We start from the raw sequence: 16,252 nt of genomic DNA, 5'->3' as shown, positions 1-16,252 counted from the left end.
CTTCTACAGCCTTCTGTTCATTAAAGCAAGTGAGCTTCCCTTCCCTCTTGCCGTCCCCGCCACCAGGCTACACTCTCCTGTCCCCCCTCGCTCCTCGGCCAGCTCACTGAGGCTGCCTTCCAACCACTAAACCTGCTTTTACACATTTATTTACGGATTTGGACCCAAAAGTACAAACTGGTTGTGTAACACTCTGGTAAACTGTCCCCGCCCCACCTCACTGTTCAGCGTCCAGCCCCCCTCTCTGTTCCAGTGGGTCCCTGTGTTGCCTCCCCTTCGAAAGCTTGCCTAGACCCTTCTTGGTTCCGGCACTTTCCACGCCCACCCCTCCAAGTTCACTCTTTATCTCGCCCTCCCCCATACTTTCCTGCCCCTAATCACAGCCTCTCTCCCAGACTGACCCCAGGACCCCTGGCCTCAGGTCCCAGCACTGCCACCACCTCGGTGGCTTCTCTCTGTACCTCACCTAGGCGAGGAAGTGCCCCCTCATCCTCCCTCGCCTCACCGCCTTACATTCACCAGCTGGGGAATGAAGGCCCATCCCAACCCATCTGTGCCGCGCCCGGGTCTGATTGGAAAAAAGCAGCAGAAGTGGCCCCGAGAAGGGGCCACTTGCCACCCTCCTCGCCATGTCCCCTTTCTCTTTCCTCACCCCCTCGCCCCTGGGTTCCTCAGAAGCCTGTTTTGTTCCAATCAAGGGGAAAGGACTTTGGACATGTGGTTAAGACTGGTGCGCTGGGGGTTCGTGGTTTGTTTTTTTTTAAGACAGGAAGCTCCTGTTTATTGGGAAGGCGATGCATTTCCAAAGACGTTCCAGAGCCCCCTCAGAGCAGCCGTGGGAGGGCTTCTCGCTGCCTTCTCTCGGGGTGGGAGACAATGCAAAAAATGAAAAACTAAACCAGCGAGAGAGGCCAGGCAGCAGACACCAAGGGAGAGGTCTAATGGGTTTCTGTTGGTGCTTGCAGGCTCTTGTTGGGAAGCCAGGCAGGGACCCTGCAGTGCTGAGGACAGGAGCCTGATGTTATCGCCCCCAGAAATGCTGCCTGCAGCCCGGTGGCAGGCAGGGTCCAGACCGAAGAGACAGGCAGCAGGGCCTGCCCGGTACAAACGGTGCTTTGAGTCTTTCGTAAACAGCCTGTGCCCCAGGGCGCAAATCCTTCAAAAGTTTGCCTAGGTAATTGCGTTGCATTGAGTCTGGCATGGGCGCGCACGGGCCTGAGCTGGAGGTGCAGGCAGCCGGTCCAGGGAGCCCGCAGGTTTAATCCACTCGGACAGCAGGCCCCTGTGAGTGCAGCTCGCTCACTATTTAGGGGATGTGACCAGAAAAGGGTATGGCACCTTCCCTAAAAGGGGTTCACAACAAGCACGGCACAGCTACTTGGCAGTTTCAGGCCATGAGAAGGACGGGCACACCCAGGGTGACAGCGTGGCCTTGCTGCCACCTTCCTGTATCTGGTGGTCCCCAGGACTACCCCCAGAACACAGAGGGGGGAAACGGTCCCCTCCCTTCTCCGTGATTTCGACTTAGGTCAGGACTTCACAGCAACAGACACCAAGTTGCGTTTGAGGTTTGGGGCTGTCCGGGCTTGGGCTTCGTTCTGAGGAACAGCAAGAACACTGGACTGAGGACATCCCCGGGGAGCCCCCCGAGGCTCCGGACTCAGACCCGTGAGCAGGAAGTGGCAGCCGACCCGCCGCCCATCAGGCATGGTGCTCGGTAGTTTCTGCTTTTTCCATGGAGGTCTGGATCAGTCTCTTGGTTGTGCCAGGACTTGGTGATCGGATCGGGGGGATGGCTTCGGTCATCCTGTAGTGAGAACTGCAGAGAAACCGGAGGCCCGTCCCCGCCCTGGGAACAGAGGGGGTCCCTGCACTCGCCACCTCCTGCTGTGCCTGAGACGGGCTGGCCCCGCACCTCTGAGGGGTTTTCTGCTCTGTCGTTCCCAAGGAGGCTGGAATGAAACCGTAGACATGTCGACAGTGATTTGCATCATTATCTAGTTACATGTGACTCATGCCGGGGAAGCTTGGGAGAGACAAGCACCAGCCTGTCCCTTCCCAGGTGGCAAAGCCAACGGTCAGCTCTGGAGGCATCTTGTTGGCAGTTCACACCTACGGCTCACCCAGGACCTGGTGTGCCAGCTCCACGTCTGGGAGCCAGGCTGTGAGACTGTAAGAAAGCCATCATCCCCAAGCCTGGCATGGGGACAGAGTGCTCCTGGGAACACGGTGGCTGCTGATGACACCAGGCAGAAGGATGGTCTCCAGCCACCCTGCTTTCCCACAGGGCTCCAGGACCCCAACCATGCACCTTATCTCAGCTCTGAATTTGCTCTCTGCCTAGGCCACGGCGCTGCCTTACATTCCTCGGGGTCTGGGAGCACCTCTGGAAGTCACGTCTTCTGGCTTGTCATGGTTTGACATGGGGACTGAAAACCGCTTACCCACCCAGGGCTGGGCTCCCTAAGGCATCGTGGGCCTTTGGGGCTGTGTCCTCTTCTGCTGTGGGGGGCTGTCCTGTGCACGGGGGGATGTCAGTAGCACCCCCCACACCCCAAAAGATCAGCCAAAAATGTCTCCAGACATTACCCAGTGCCCCCCTGGAGGAACATCGCCCCTGTCGAGCCCAATCTGGGGGATTCACAAGGCTTCAGGCACGAATGGGGTCACTGGGCGTCTACCCTGGCAGCGAATCACTTTTGCCCCTGAGCTGCTTCAGGTCTCCAGGGCCTCTGTTCTCAATGCAGTCACCTTCTGGTTGAGCAAGGGTTTCCAGGTATCTGCTATCTCAAATTCTACTTTTGATCTTTTTAAAAAAATGCTTCCATTTTCGTCTAAGTCACGGGAAACCTATTGCTTTTCTGCGAAAGGCCTCCTCCACCTTCCAGATCAAGCACAGGGGCAGTGGGGGGGGGGGGGGGGGGCCGCTGCAGGCTCGGTGCGGTCTTCCCCAGTGACCTCATCGGCTCCAGCACGCAGGCTGCGTCCGAAGTGCCATTGCCTTCCCTAAGTCAGTGAATGGAACAGGGGACCTTCGGGTAGCTGCAGGCCTGCTTGTCACCAACAGCTGTGTGTGTGACTTTCAAGCCGATGTCCATGTTTGAGTTTCGGGGTAAATTCCCACAGACCTCCCCTTGCCTTCCCAGATCAGAGTTCGGGGTGATGTTCCTGTGAGAGGCTGGGCCGCCCCGAGACGAATCTGACTTGACTAGTCTGGGTCCTTTGTTTGGAGCGCCAGGGAGGAGCTTATAGAGGCACACCTGGCTCTCACCTTCGAAGGTCTCCGTTCTGCTTTCCAACTGCACCCCGCAGCCAGTGTGATCGATCCATGGCAACCCCAACTGGCTCACACCGAGGTCAGCCCTTCAGGGTGTGCGAAATGGCTGCAGACCTAAGGGGAGAGGACCAGAGCAACGAGGCAAAGAGGGGTTCCCCAATAGCACAGATGCTGCTGATCATGGCTGCCCTGGCTCACAAGCCAAGGAAACCCGATTACTCCAAAGAACCCAAAACTAGCACAGGGACCTGCCTGCGAAGGAGGGGACGGTCTGGCCTCTTCTTCCTCGCTCTGTTGCTCCAATGGAAAATCCAAGCAGTTTTTAAAAAACAGAAATACAAGGGAGCCTTTCCTTGGGGGCTTTTCATGAATGTAGAAGCCTCGAGTTTAAGAAGTAAATAGACCCGACTCCTCCCAAAATCTGGGAAGAATAAGCCAGAGTGGGTGGGTCCATAGGGTGTTGAGCATTAGGAAGGAAGGAGGATGCTGAGCTCAAGGCCGCCTGTCCTGTGTTGCTCTGAGGCCACCGACAGAACAGGCAGCAGATCTGTGAGTGGCGTGTCTTTTGTCTCGGCGTTGGGGGGGCTCCTTGTGTGGACCCGTCATTGTTGCTGCTAGAGCGGAGCAGGAGGAGCGAAGCGTCACAGGCCCTGTGGAATGGCAGCGCCCTTTGAAAGGGAGAAATTCATCATGTGCACACCCAGAGACTGTCCCCCCGTGTCATGGAAGCTCAGGCATTGGAGAGGGGAGGGGATGGCCAGGGGTCACAATGCTGGCTGGGTCTCCGCGCCCCTGGGATAGACAAGGCACTGGGGCTGCAGGAGGCGCCCTTCTCGGGGGCCCTGGCCTCCTGGCTCCCACTGTTGGGGTCCTGGGGACCCGGGCCTGAGGCGTGGGAGAGGGTTCAGGGAGGGAAAGAGCATGACAGGACCGAGTGGACGGGGCAACCTCTGGGAAGACCCAAGGGTGCTGATGCAGACACCCCTGTAGCAGGCAAGCCGTTAAGGGAGAGGGCTGGGCCCCTCAGCAAGGGGGACGGCCTCTGCTTCCGTATCTGAATGTCCTTCACGTCGGGGCATGGAGTGGGCGCTCTTAAAGTCACCCTTCCACGTGGGCCCCTCCTCACAAGGAAAGCAGCAGGACTCAGCTGCCTTGTGCCCAGTGGCCGAGTGGCCATGGCCCTCTCTCTGAAGGAGGCCGGAGCCCAGCGGGAGGGAGGGCTCCTATTTCACTTGCGCAGTCTGGTACCACCCTGGTGGCACCCCACATGTGAGGGTTGTGAAACCACATTGTCCCTGGTGAGGGGCTCGGGGACAGTTTGTAGCCCGGAACTCCGGCAGGCTAAGGAAGGGCTCCTTCCCAGTGGCTCTGCAGAGCTGAGCCTCCTCCCCGCACCACCACCCCGCCGCCACATGGGGCGCTGTCCAGTGTGGGTGAGAACTCTCCGCCAGGGGGCGCAGAGCCAATGGACTGGTGGACTTGGGACACAGGATCTTTTTCAGCAGGGTTGGAGAGAAAAGACTGGCCCACTGGGGGCAGGTACTGCGTTAACAGTGAGGGAGCTCAGGGTCAGTTCATCCTCCCGGGTGGAGAAACTGAGTCTCAGAGGGGTGTAGTCGCCTGCCTCGGCGCACAGCAGGGGCTTGGCCCTAAGCTCTCAGACTCCTGACTGCTGTTGCTATGCCCTCCTGGCTCCCCGAGAACAGGTCCGGGATGGGGCTCCCAAACCCCAGCCACCACAGCGTGAAGCGTATCCCCCGCTCTCTCCGTAGCGCCCAGATCCTGTGGTGCCACAGCCCAGTTTTGCTTGTCCCTGTGAGATCCTGGCCTTGAGGGGGGTCGAGGCGCAGAGAGGGAGGGGGCAGAAAATCTTTCCTCGGGAGGTGCCTGCAGTGGGTGTTAGTTTAGCAATGTGCAGGGACACTATTTGTCTGCAGGAGGATAGAGCAGAGACCAGAGGTCCCTTCTGTCCCCTGCAACCATGTCCCTCCACCCTGTGCGAAGGGCAGGCTGCTTCCCTCTGCCTCAGGGAGACAGTGGCAGCACAGAACACAGGTGTGACCCAAACCCTTGTCCTTTCTAGAAGCCAGGGACTTCCCTCGAACCCCTTCCTCAGGGTCAACCGTGCCTGAGTCCGGAGTGTTTTTCCAGACTCGTCCCAGACGGGCCTGGCCTCTGGAGCAGTCTGCTGGTGCGGGCTGCGCCGTTTCCCCTGGGAACCATCTGGCACGGCTGATGAGCAAGGGCACTCTGCATTTATAGAGCGCCTTTCATCTGTGGCTCTCAAGGCGGCGCCCCAAACACTAATTAACTCTCACACCTGTGAGGCAGGTGAGTCTGGTTGCCTCCATTTTCGGATGAGGAAAGAGGCTGGAGAGGAGAAGGGCTCTCGTGCCCGCCCGCGTGGGGGCGGCCCCGCCGCTAGGAACCCGCGCCTGACCACAAAGCCATGAGGCCTCCCGGGCCCGTGTGGATTTTTGGTCCCAGAGGCAGTGAGTGACAGTTGTGGCCCCACGGTCCCTCCCTTTTTCCCCGTGGCAGGCAGCCGGTCGGCTGTAAGGACAGGTCCCTCCAAACCCTGAAGCCCGGGGCAGGTCTGTGCCCCAGCTTGGTGCTGGGTGCTTCCCTGCAGAGTAATTGCCGGAACAATGAATGCATCTCGGCTGCACATGACTAACTGGCCTGTCTGCAGCCAGCGCAGACAAACGGCGGGCGAATGCCAGAGCCTTTCCCAACCCCTTTTTTCCAGGACTCGGGGCTGGTGGGAACTGACTCACAGTATCTCAGGATCCTGCCGACAGCAGCACTGTGCTCCCCAGGGCCTGCCACCTGGGTGCACCCCCAGGTGACAGCTCGCCCACCCTACTTTTGTGCTGTGTTGCACTTTTACTGCAGAGGACAGAGGGGGAAAAGGGTGCTGCGGAAGCACAGCAGGACTTTCAGGGACGTGCCTCTTTCAGAGCAGAGAATGACCTAACGCCTGGGCCACGAAGGCTGATGTCACATGATTGTGAAGGTGGCAGTGAAGCATGGGGGGGGGGGGAGAGGCTCTTGGGTTTGCAGGGAGCCCAGACGGTCCCTCCCAGGGGTCCCAGACGGGAGCTGCCGGCCACCCCTGGGGCTCGCCCTGACACATCACCCTGGAAACTGACTCACATCTCTGAGTCCTGAGTCACATCCTGTTGTGTGCTCCGAGGCATCCGAGCTACCCATGACTGAGGGCATGACACCAGCTACCCATGACTGAGGTGAACTTGGAGGACACCCTGGGAACGGTCCTGCCAGCTTCCAGGCTGAAAGAGGGGGAAAAAATCCTCCAGGAAAAACCCAGGGCGGCTCTGGTGGTTTATATGGTCACCAGGCAGGTCAGCTCTTAAAAATAGACACCCGGGCCCCATGGCAAGCATAACCGTCTGGTCCTTGGTTTTAAATGGCTCTGAAGGGTGACTGGCCAGGCTGTTACAGATGCCAGCTGAAGAGCCAGAGAAAGGGCTGCTCACCCTGACAGCTGGGCCGAGCCCCAGAGCATCATGGCCTCCCGGCCCCACGCCAAGGGAGGATGGCCCAGCTCAGGTGGCACTGTTGGGGACCCGAGTTTGGAGGGTGGGAGTTGAAAAGCCAACAGGGGTGGCGTCAGGGAAGAGCCCCGGGTCTCTGGCCGCCCTCCTGTGCCCTGCAGGACCTCGAGGACAAAGTCGGGCGTTTTTAAGCTTTTCAACCACCAGCCTTTGGTTTCATTGATTTTGTCGCTGTCTGGTATTCGATTTCCTTGATTCCTACTCTGCTGTTTATGATATTCTTTTCTTCTGCTTTAGTTTAGTTTGCTTTTTTCCCTCTAGTTTCTTAAGGTAGCAGCTTAGATGTTTGCCTCCGGGCCGTTCTTTCCGAAAAGACCCACTGGGCACCCCGAGTCCCCCTGGACACTGCTTACACTGCGCCCCGCGGGTCTTGATGAGCTGGGTTTTCATTTAGGTCGGAATGTATTTCACTTTCTTAGGCCCCTTGCCTGACTCACGGGTTATTTAGAAGCGTGGAGTTAAGCACCAGCTATCTCTCTGTTACTGACTTTTTCATTTCAGGCCATGTGGCCTGAGAATATACTTTGCAGGACTCCTGTAAATTCGTTGAGGTGTGACTTAGGGCCCTGAGCGTGGTCTCTCTAGGTGAGTGCTCCCCATGAGGTTGAGAAGAATGCGTAATCCGTTCTTGCTGGGCGGCACGTTCTATAAATGCTTAGATCAGGCTGCGGTAGGACGGGTCAGGCTGACCCCGCCGGGATCTTCTGCCTGCTGGAAGTGGTGATGGCTGAGCAGTGGTGATGGCTGAGCGGGGAGGAGTGGGGTTGACGCCGTCATCTCTAACGGTGCATGTGTTTTTTGTTTTATCCATGTAGTTCTAAACATTTCTGCCTCATGTTTTTTGACCCTGTGTTGTTAGGTGTATACATTTTAAAGACGGTTGTGTCTTCTTAAAGAACTCATTCCTTTATCCCTGAACTTGTCCCTTCTTCTGAAGTCAGTTTTATACAAAACCGCAGCAGCTACACTGGCTTTCTTTTGTTTTACCAATAGCACGGGCTCCCCCATCCCATTCCTCTCGCCCGAGTCTAGGTTGAAACTGGGTTCCCTGTGGACGACACAGAGTTGCATGTTGTTTGTGACTCACTCTGACATCTGACAATCTTTGTCCTGCCGTTGGTGTGTTCAGAGCGTTCGCACTGAAGGTGATTACTTATCCAGGTGTGTGAGCATCTACGTGTTTGTTAACTGCTCCGTATTTGTGCCCGTTTTCCCCCTCTTTTTCTGCATTTCTGCTTTTTCTCTGGTTTTAACAGCATTTGATGTGATTCCACTTTACCTCCCCCGCTAGCATGTCAGTTATACTTTCTGAATGTCATTAGTGGCTGCCCTGGACTGGCAAATACGAGTGTAACGACTGTTACGTCCCATCATCACCAGCACAGCTCTGCGGCCTCCTCCCCCCTTCTGTCGCTCCTTCACTTGTCCATATGTGACAGTTGCCAATACGTCATTACTGTATCATTGTGAACGGAAAATCATCTTTTGGATCAATTAAGAATAGGAAAAACGAGACTTTATTTTACCTTCATTTATTCTTTCCCTGACACTCTTTATAGAGATCTGAGTTTCTGACCCGTGTTATTTTTTCTTCCCCTGAAGAACTTCTTTTAGCATTTCAGCAGGGCACGTCTGCTGGATAAATCATCTTCGTTTCTGTCTGTCAGAGAATATGCTAATTTCTCCTGTACCTTTGAAGGTTCATTTTGCCGAATATAGAATTCTAGGTTGGTGGCTTAGGTTGGCAGGGTTTTTCTTTCGGCACCTTTAATATTTGTCGCACTCCCTTTGTGCTGCGAGGTTTCTGAGGAGAAGTCCGCAGTGATTCTTATCTCGTGACTCTCTGTATGATGTGCCCCCTTCTCGCTCACTCCTGGCTTCTTTCACGCTTTCCCGTGGTCTTCGAGTGTTCTGCAGCTCCAGCACAGCAGGCCTGAGTGTGGGTCGCGCGGGGTGTAGCTTGCTCGACGCCCAGTGGGCTTCCTGGGTCTGTGGTTTGGTGGCATTGATTTTGTGAGGTTCTTGGCCAACAGCACCTCAGGTATGTCTTCCATTCTGTTTTCCCTTCCTTTTCCTTCTGGTATTTCCACCACACATGTGTTACACCTTTTGAAACCCATAGCCCATAGCCCATAAGCCCATAGATCTTCTATTTTTTCCCTTTTTTTCTCTTTACCTTTCTGTTGAAAGATAACGTTTCGGTAAGTTTCTGTTGACATATTTTCAAGCTCATTGATTGTTTCCTCAGCACGTCTGGTCCACTGACGACCCCAGCAAGGCACTCTCACTTCTGTCACAGTGCGTGTCTTCTCTAGAATGTCCTTTTCAGCCTTAAAGGTCCCGTCTACTTATGCTATCCATGTTTTCTTGCATGGTGTCATTTTTCCATTATAGCCCTGAACGTATTAATCACAGTTAAAAGTCCCTGTCCGGTAGTTCCAGAGTCCCCGTCACACCTGAGTCTGGTGCCGTGCTTGCCTTGTCCCTCTGTACTGGTTTCCCCAGCCCTTCTGCTGCCTGCTGCTCCTCACGGGAAAGCCGGACATGATGTACCATGTAAACAGGCCTTTAGTGTGAGATGTCGTGTTCACCCAGCCGGGAGTTGGGCTGTTCGGTGTTTGCTGTAGTTGTAGGTGCCGGAAGCTTCAAATTCCGTGCATGTCCTTGTTTTTGTCCCCGCTGTTGTCTTAGGGCTTCCCTGAGCACTCTTCCTTAAGTAGCCTTACGGCGCTTTTGGCTCTAGCCCATGGTTATTATACTGGCTGCACGAAAACCTGGAGGAGTTCCTGAGTGGAAAAGCCACAGAGGCCGCTCCAACAGCCCCCCACCCCCAACGCAGGCACACACACGAGACGGTGGCCCCTGGCACTTCTCCTTCTCACACTAGATATACTCGGCCTCCAGCAAGTTGTCAGAATCACCAGTGCAGTGTCCCCGCCAGCTTATGGCCCAGTGACTTCTGCTTCCAGTACATGGGCCTCAGTGTGACTTCCTGTAATCACCACCTCTCCAGATTTCAGCCTGGCGGTTTGCTCTGTGATCTCAATTCTCGAATAGACCCAAGAAAAGTCATGGATTATCAGCTTACTTAGCTTTTTTTTTTCATTGTAAAGATGGGAGTGATAACTTCAAGTTCTTTACATTTGAACAGAAATAGGAAACAGCAGAACACTGACATGAACTATTTGACAGGGGCCATTTTTAACTCTGGAGATTTTTGGTGCTATTGCCTCAAAAGTTCACTCGCTCTGTTTTCTTCTTGAGTCAGCGCACAACTCCAAGCTCACCCCTAGCCTCAACCCCACCTGATCCCTAACTACCCCCCAACCACATTTCAAATGGAAGGGGGGGCTCACAATGTGGAGGGGGCTCTGTTTTACCCACTATTTGATCATCGAGAAACTGGCCTCGGCGAAGTGGCTGCACCAACCCTTCCCGTGCCCTGGCAGCCACAGGGGCAGGACGGCTCCGACTTAAACCGTCTAATCCAGCCCTTTATTCATGGAAAGGGGGCCTGGTGGAGACTGCGTCCCCACCTTCTCCATCCTCACCCCAAATCTCCACTTTTCTCGGCTCTCTGCTATCTGACCTCCTGCGGCCTTTTCGGGTGAGCAGCCCACTAACCTCTGCCCCGCCCTGGGGCAGGGGTGTGACCTTCCCGCAGATACCAGTGAGGTCCCTTGGCGTGGAGTCCTTTCCCTTTCTAGCAACAGAGTCATAAACGTCGACGGACTGTGCACTCCGTGCGGCCCCGCACTGTGAGGCTTGCTTTCTGCAGCTTCTCGCCCGTGCCTCACCGCTGCCCTTTGAAGCGGGAAAACTGCATATTGGATTAAACAGGCAGCGTTCGCAAGGCCACGTAACTAGTGTGCCCTGGAGCCAAGTCCAAACTGAACTCCTTCTATGACTTAAAGGGGGGCTTCCCCTAGCTTGCTCCTCTCAGAGGCAGCCCCTGAGCACATAATAAACACCGCCCAGCCTCTTCTCCGGGACATGGGGACAGCTGTTTGCAAATCCAGTTCAGCAGATAACCCAGCAGTTCGTGGGACACAGCCCACGGGTCCCCCACTAGCTCCTACTCCTGGAGGCAAGGACTATCTTCGTTCTCCACTGAGTCCCCAAAACAGTAGCCCTAGTAAAGCAAAATGTCGGCAACATGAACAAAGGAGGGAAGCAATAGCTTCCTGACCCTGTGAATAAGTGAATGAATGAATGAATGAATGAATGAATGAATGAATGAAGCAACTCTCAGGAGGAAGCCTTTCCAGGCGTTGCACAGCCTGGGGTGGTCACTGATATCAGACTGCTGGCTCCAATGGGACAGGGACCCTGCAGGTCTCGTTCAGCAGGCTGTTCCCAGCTAAATGAGCACACGCCCGGCACAGACTGAGTTCTCAGCAGACTTCTGCTCCTGTTGAGGGCAGGTCTCATCAGAGGCACTCCCTCTGGGAACGAGCAGCTCTGCTCTCTGCAGGATGAGTGGCAGCAATCACTCCCCTGGCAGGGGGCTGCTTTGCTGGATATCCCGTCCCATCCCTGCCCCCGCTCTTCCCAGAACACTCACAGCTGGTACTGCAGTGCTGTTCCTCAGCCCTCACCCCATCTGCTGGTGCCCCCAACCCTGTGTAATGTACAACCGGCAGAGAAACAGGGCATGGGCCTGAGTGGATTAGAACCTGCTCCAGCGCCACGTGGAGGTGTTCAGAGGTCATCTCCTGTCACAAATGAGAAGAAAGTGTAAGCAAGTGATCCAGGGCCGCCACACAGACGGCCCCACCGCCCGCCCCCCCACACACACTCCCAGCACTGCGTTCAGTGGCGCCCAGACCTGGCGTTTCTCTGCCTGCCCGCGTGCATGTGCGTGGGCCCTGTCAGGGCAGGAGTGGCCGGTCACTGCACTATAGACTTGGCATGCACCCTGTTATGGGCCCTTCACTTCTTTAAGTTTGGCTTTTGTTTTTTATTGACAATACATGCAGAAAACACCCAAACACGCTACAGGAAAAGCTCGCCATCACCACCTCCTGGCCCACCACTGGCAATGAACCCGAGTGCGGCCCGCGACCACCCCAGGAGTAAACGTGGATGGAGGTGGGGGTGGGGGAGTCCTTTAGGTGTCCAGCGCTACCTCCCCTCTAACGCTGGAAAGACAAGTTGTCCTGTGAAGTGAGATGTTGAATCTAAAACCCAGTGTTAAAAAAAAAATCGTAGAACTTAAACTTTAATCATAAAGATCCTTTTACCAAAGCATATTTTTAAAAGGCCATGAAACATTATGCAACGTTTGCATGGCTTAATTATGCGTTTAGAACAGCCCAGCACGACCTTTCCCTGCCGTAAAACATGACAGAGCATGAATCACAGTCTGCTGCCTTCTGCTCACTGCGGTCTCAGACGTGGGGCGCGGGGCGCGGGGCTCGGGGCTCGGGGCTGCTTGCACAGGGCCCCAGTCACCACGCTGCAGTGCACAGCCCGGGGGCTGTGTGACAACGGCAGACCTTTCGTTTGCTTTTTAAATAATTAAAACACCTGAGGACTAGAGTCACTTCGCAGGCGCGTGCAGCCAGGACACAGGATGTCTTCCAGAAACTATCTGAGTGTACTTTTTTTTCACTTGAAGCAAAATACTTGTAGTAATTTGGGAATCTTGAACAATCTGCTATTAACTGTTTGCTTTCATTATGGGGAACACTGTCAGCTGTGAGACTGTGCAAAATCTCTGGCTGTAGTCAAACGTGTATTTTCCACGGAGTTTAGAATGGACCAGCTCTTATTCTCTGCCAGCTCTACGAATTCTCTAAAGTTCAGAATCAAATGGAAACCTTACTTTAAAATTAGATTTCAAAGAGTCTAAGTGGAAATAGCTGTCCAGGTTTTTCACACTTAAAAATCCAGTTGTTTTGAAGGAAAGAAAGGCATAGGTCAGTTTGCGGGGGCGGAGGGGCCGTCAGAGGATGAGAAAGAGGCCTTGGGTCCCAGCGCCTGACTCTGCCATGGACCGGGATGGCTTTGCAGAGATTACCAGCCAAGGCCAACTTTTTGGAAATGGCCAGCGCCTGGAGGAGCAGCGCGGAGTGTGCTGTCCCCAGTAGGAGTGACTCCACTCTGTGTCACAGCACACACAGAACCCGCACCTGGTGTCTCCCTGAGGAACGCTGCTCTTTCTACACTTGGTCCCAGCGTTCAGAAGCCTGGGCCGAGAGGACCTGGGGAGTTAGTCTAGTCTGCTGTCTGCTTTGTCCACAAAGAAGGTGGGACACAGAGAAAATTAAGTTTTAACCGTAAAGATGTGTGAAGTTATCTTCTGGCAGGACCATGTTCAATCTAAATTTTGCTACATATTTTGCCTAAAAATAAAGGGCCTTTTTTCGAAAACAGACTCCCACGACAGCTGGAGTCAAATTTACAAAATCCTTTCCACCGAAATCTCTGAAGTCTGACCTCTTTTGTCTCCTCTCCACCCTGGGCCTCTTTTAATGGCAACGTGTGAAATGCCTGCCCGACATTCTGCTGTGACAAGGTGCGGGACGCCTGTGCGCGTCCAGGCTGAGACGCACTTGCCAGGTGTGGGGACCAGGCACTGGCTGCATCGCCAGCCTCCCAGCCAAACCTTCTTTTCTGCCATCCCTGGCAGAGAATTCACCTAAGCAGAAAACACTGAAAACCCTATGGAATATTTTTGCCTAAAATACAAAAAGTAAGACCTACATTCTTTTTTGCTTACTGGGCACAGACAGACAGGTGGTTATCTGGGTTTGTAAAATGGTTCTGACGGTAACTGTCAGTGCTGGTCCGGCTGGAATTGCCCGGGCAGTCGACACGTGCTGTGGTTCAGCGGTCTGAACGTGAACGTCCCACTCGGAAAGGGTTCCCCGCCCCTCTCGCCGTTATGCACAATTGATTATGTAAATAAGCCTTCGCAAAGAACAGTTATCAGAGGGAAATCTTCAAGAATCAAACATACATTCTATTTCAGAGCTTAGGGGGAGACATCATTGAGCGAAAGCAAATACGTGGACTTCAGTAGGCTTATGAGACACTGGTAAACGGGGCACACACGTGTGATGTGTTGAAACAAGTGTCTAGTTTCTTATTCAAAGACCTTTGGCTTTGAAATCGCTCCCCACTCTACATGTAACTGACCTCCCTGCCTCTCTGCAGACACCAGGCAGATCCAGCCCTCCCCGCCGTGGTCCTACGATCAGTCCTACCAGTACCTGGGGTCCATCACCTCTCCTTCCGTACACCCCGCGACGCCCATCTCACCTGGACGGGCCAGCGGCATGACGACCCTCTCTGCTGAGATTTCCAGCCGACTCTCAAGTAAGCTGCTTGGCGACACGCTGTGAAAGTGAGCTAGAGTGGAAGGTTCGAGAGGCTAGAGGAGAGGCATGGGGGTGGGCAGTGTGTTTAATGGATAAAGTTTGGCTCCAAGGCAAGGCTGTCTAGCTCGGAGTCCCACGGCGGCGCACCAACTTCCCTTGACTCCCAGAGGCAGAAGTGGCTTGGAGACGTGGACTCCTTGGACACTGTGGGGTTGTTTGTGTTTCACAAGCAAATGTGGCAGGTGAAGGGTTCATAACGTAAGGCCAAAGAAGTCAGCTTCTGGAACTCTAATAGGACTGGTCCGTCTGACTTGGGCGCGCTTCCCCAGGTCACATGAGCAGCACCCTGGGGTACCTGTGGAACGGGGAACGCACACAGCCCACATGAGACATCTCGGACTGACTGCTGCCCATGCAGGTTCGAGGAGCAGCATGGAAAGCTCAGGGGTCGTGGTTAGCACAACCGCTGTTAGCATGAGCTCATTAAATACTAGTCATTTCATCTAGGAGACCTCTGGGCTTGGCACTCACCTTGGCTCGTGGGCAGGGAAGTCAGAGTTACAGAGAAAAATTCCTTTGTTGAAAGCAAAAGAAGAAACTGCATTTGGGGCTTTGAAATTGGAGCTGCACCGAACTGTGGAAACAGCTCAGAGCGCTTCAGCGTTCTGGAGCCTACAGACACACTTCACGTGTGGTGGGGAGGACGGTCGTTTTGCTTTTCTACCGTGGGATCAGATTATAGCAGCTTAGGGGGCAGAGGCGTCGTGTCTGGCATTGCAAATGTCGTGTGGCGCTGTGCCGGCCGGAGAGTCGTGCTTTAGCTCCTTCGCGGAGCTTCTCCGCGGTAGCACCATGGGCATTTGGGGCTGGGTAACTCTTTGTGGGGGCGGGGGCCGTCCTGTGCAACACTGGGTGTTTGGCAGCATCTCTGGCCTCTACGTTCCAGCAGCACCCACCCTCCGTCACGACACACACACAGCGTCTCCAGACATTGCCAAATGTCCCGAGGGCCTAAACCGTCGCCGTTGAGAACCGCAGCCTCCGAGTATTCTTGGGTGCTGTAGGGAAGCAGGAACGCCCGCTCAGTTTCCTGGTTTTCACATGCTTTTCACCCATCAGTGCCGCCATTTTCGTGGCACCTACAGGGCGGCAGAGTTGAGGAAGTAGCACAGGAGTTAGGACGTCTGTCCAGCTTGTTGTTTCAGCAGTTCTGTTCCCTTGGGACCAGCTTGACTCCAGAGGCACTTGTCAATTTGTACTGATTCTTCTCAGGGAAACCACTGTGCCCACTGGCTGGCTGTGGTCTGCATCTGGAACAGTTACTGTTGTCCTTGGAAGTGTCCCTGTTGTGGGTCTGTCCCTTAGAATTCGTCACGTAAGTCGAGTTCTTCTGACCTGGTTGGCACCCGAGATCGGCAGCTTATTGTCCAAGAACCCTAGAGGCCAACCACTCCAGCTGACCGGTGATCAAACGTGAGGGTGACCATTTCTCTAAAGGAATGAGCACACCCAAGCCCCACATCACAGTTACACTTCTGAACAACCTGGACTTCAGGTGCCCAAGCAGTAAGGAAGGGCGTTTTATGGCATGAGGGTGTGAAGTAGATACAAACCAGGTCCCATTCCCACCCCCCCTCTGCCGTCTTGGAGGGAGGACCAGAAAGAATGGCAGAAACTAGCCGGGAGATGCTTTCCAACCCAGCAGATTGCCCCATGAGACACAGAGCCTGGGGCACAGGCCCGAGAAGTGTGGTCATCTGCTGTGGGCAGGAGGGGCTGGGACCCACAAAGCAGCTGCCTGGCCCCCCCTTGGGGAACCCAGTACTGCTCCGGGCCTGCTGGCCCCTCCGACCCCGCCCCCAGCCTGTGCTCTGCCTGTCTTCCAGCCCCTGGCCCACCTGGGCCGCCTTCTGCAAGGGGCACTCTGTCTGTCTGTCTCTTCCCTTTGCAGACAGACTCCACACCTTGTCTGAAAAGAGTTGTCATCTGGAGGTTTTCTTTGCTGCTTTTTTTTCTTTTTTTTCAAAGAAATTAATGTTTAGCTGCCAACCTGGGCGACAGACAGCGTGCAT

The 16,252-nt window shown here is 54.7% G+C and overlaps 1 protein-coding gene across 3 annotated transcripts in view; it reads left to right on the top strand.

Moving 5' to 3' along the window:
* RUNX1 (RUNX family transcription factor 1) overlaps positions 1–16,252 on the top strand; it is a 210,206-nt gene that overhangs the window by 186,166 nt on the left and 7,788 nt on the right. For all 3 annotated transcript variants that reach the window (XM_053916882.1, XM_053916885.1, XM_053916875.1), the window contains one exon: positions 14,017–14,178. In XM_053916882.1, the coding sequence (XP_053772857.1) occupies positions 14,017–14,178 (162 nt within the window). The remainder of the gene's footprint in view (positions 1–14,016; positions 14,179–16,252) is intronic.

The sequence above is a fragment of the Desmodus rotundus genome, chromosome 2, assembly GCF_022682495.2.
Source record: "Desmodus rotundus isolate HL8 chromosome 2, HLdesRot8A.1, whole genome shotgun sequence".
Classification (NCBI taxonomy): domain Eukaryota; kingdom Metazoa; phylum Chordata; class Mammalia; order Chiroptera; family Phyllostomidae; genus Desmodus; species Desmodus rotundus.
Note: the sequence above shows the minus strand (reverse complement) of the source record. Positions and strands in the feature narration are given on the sequence as shown.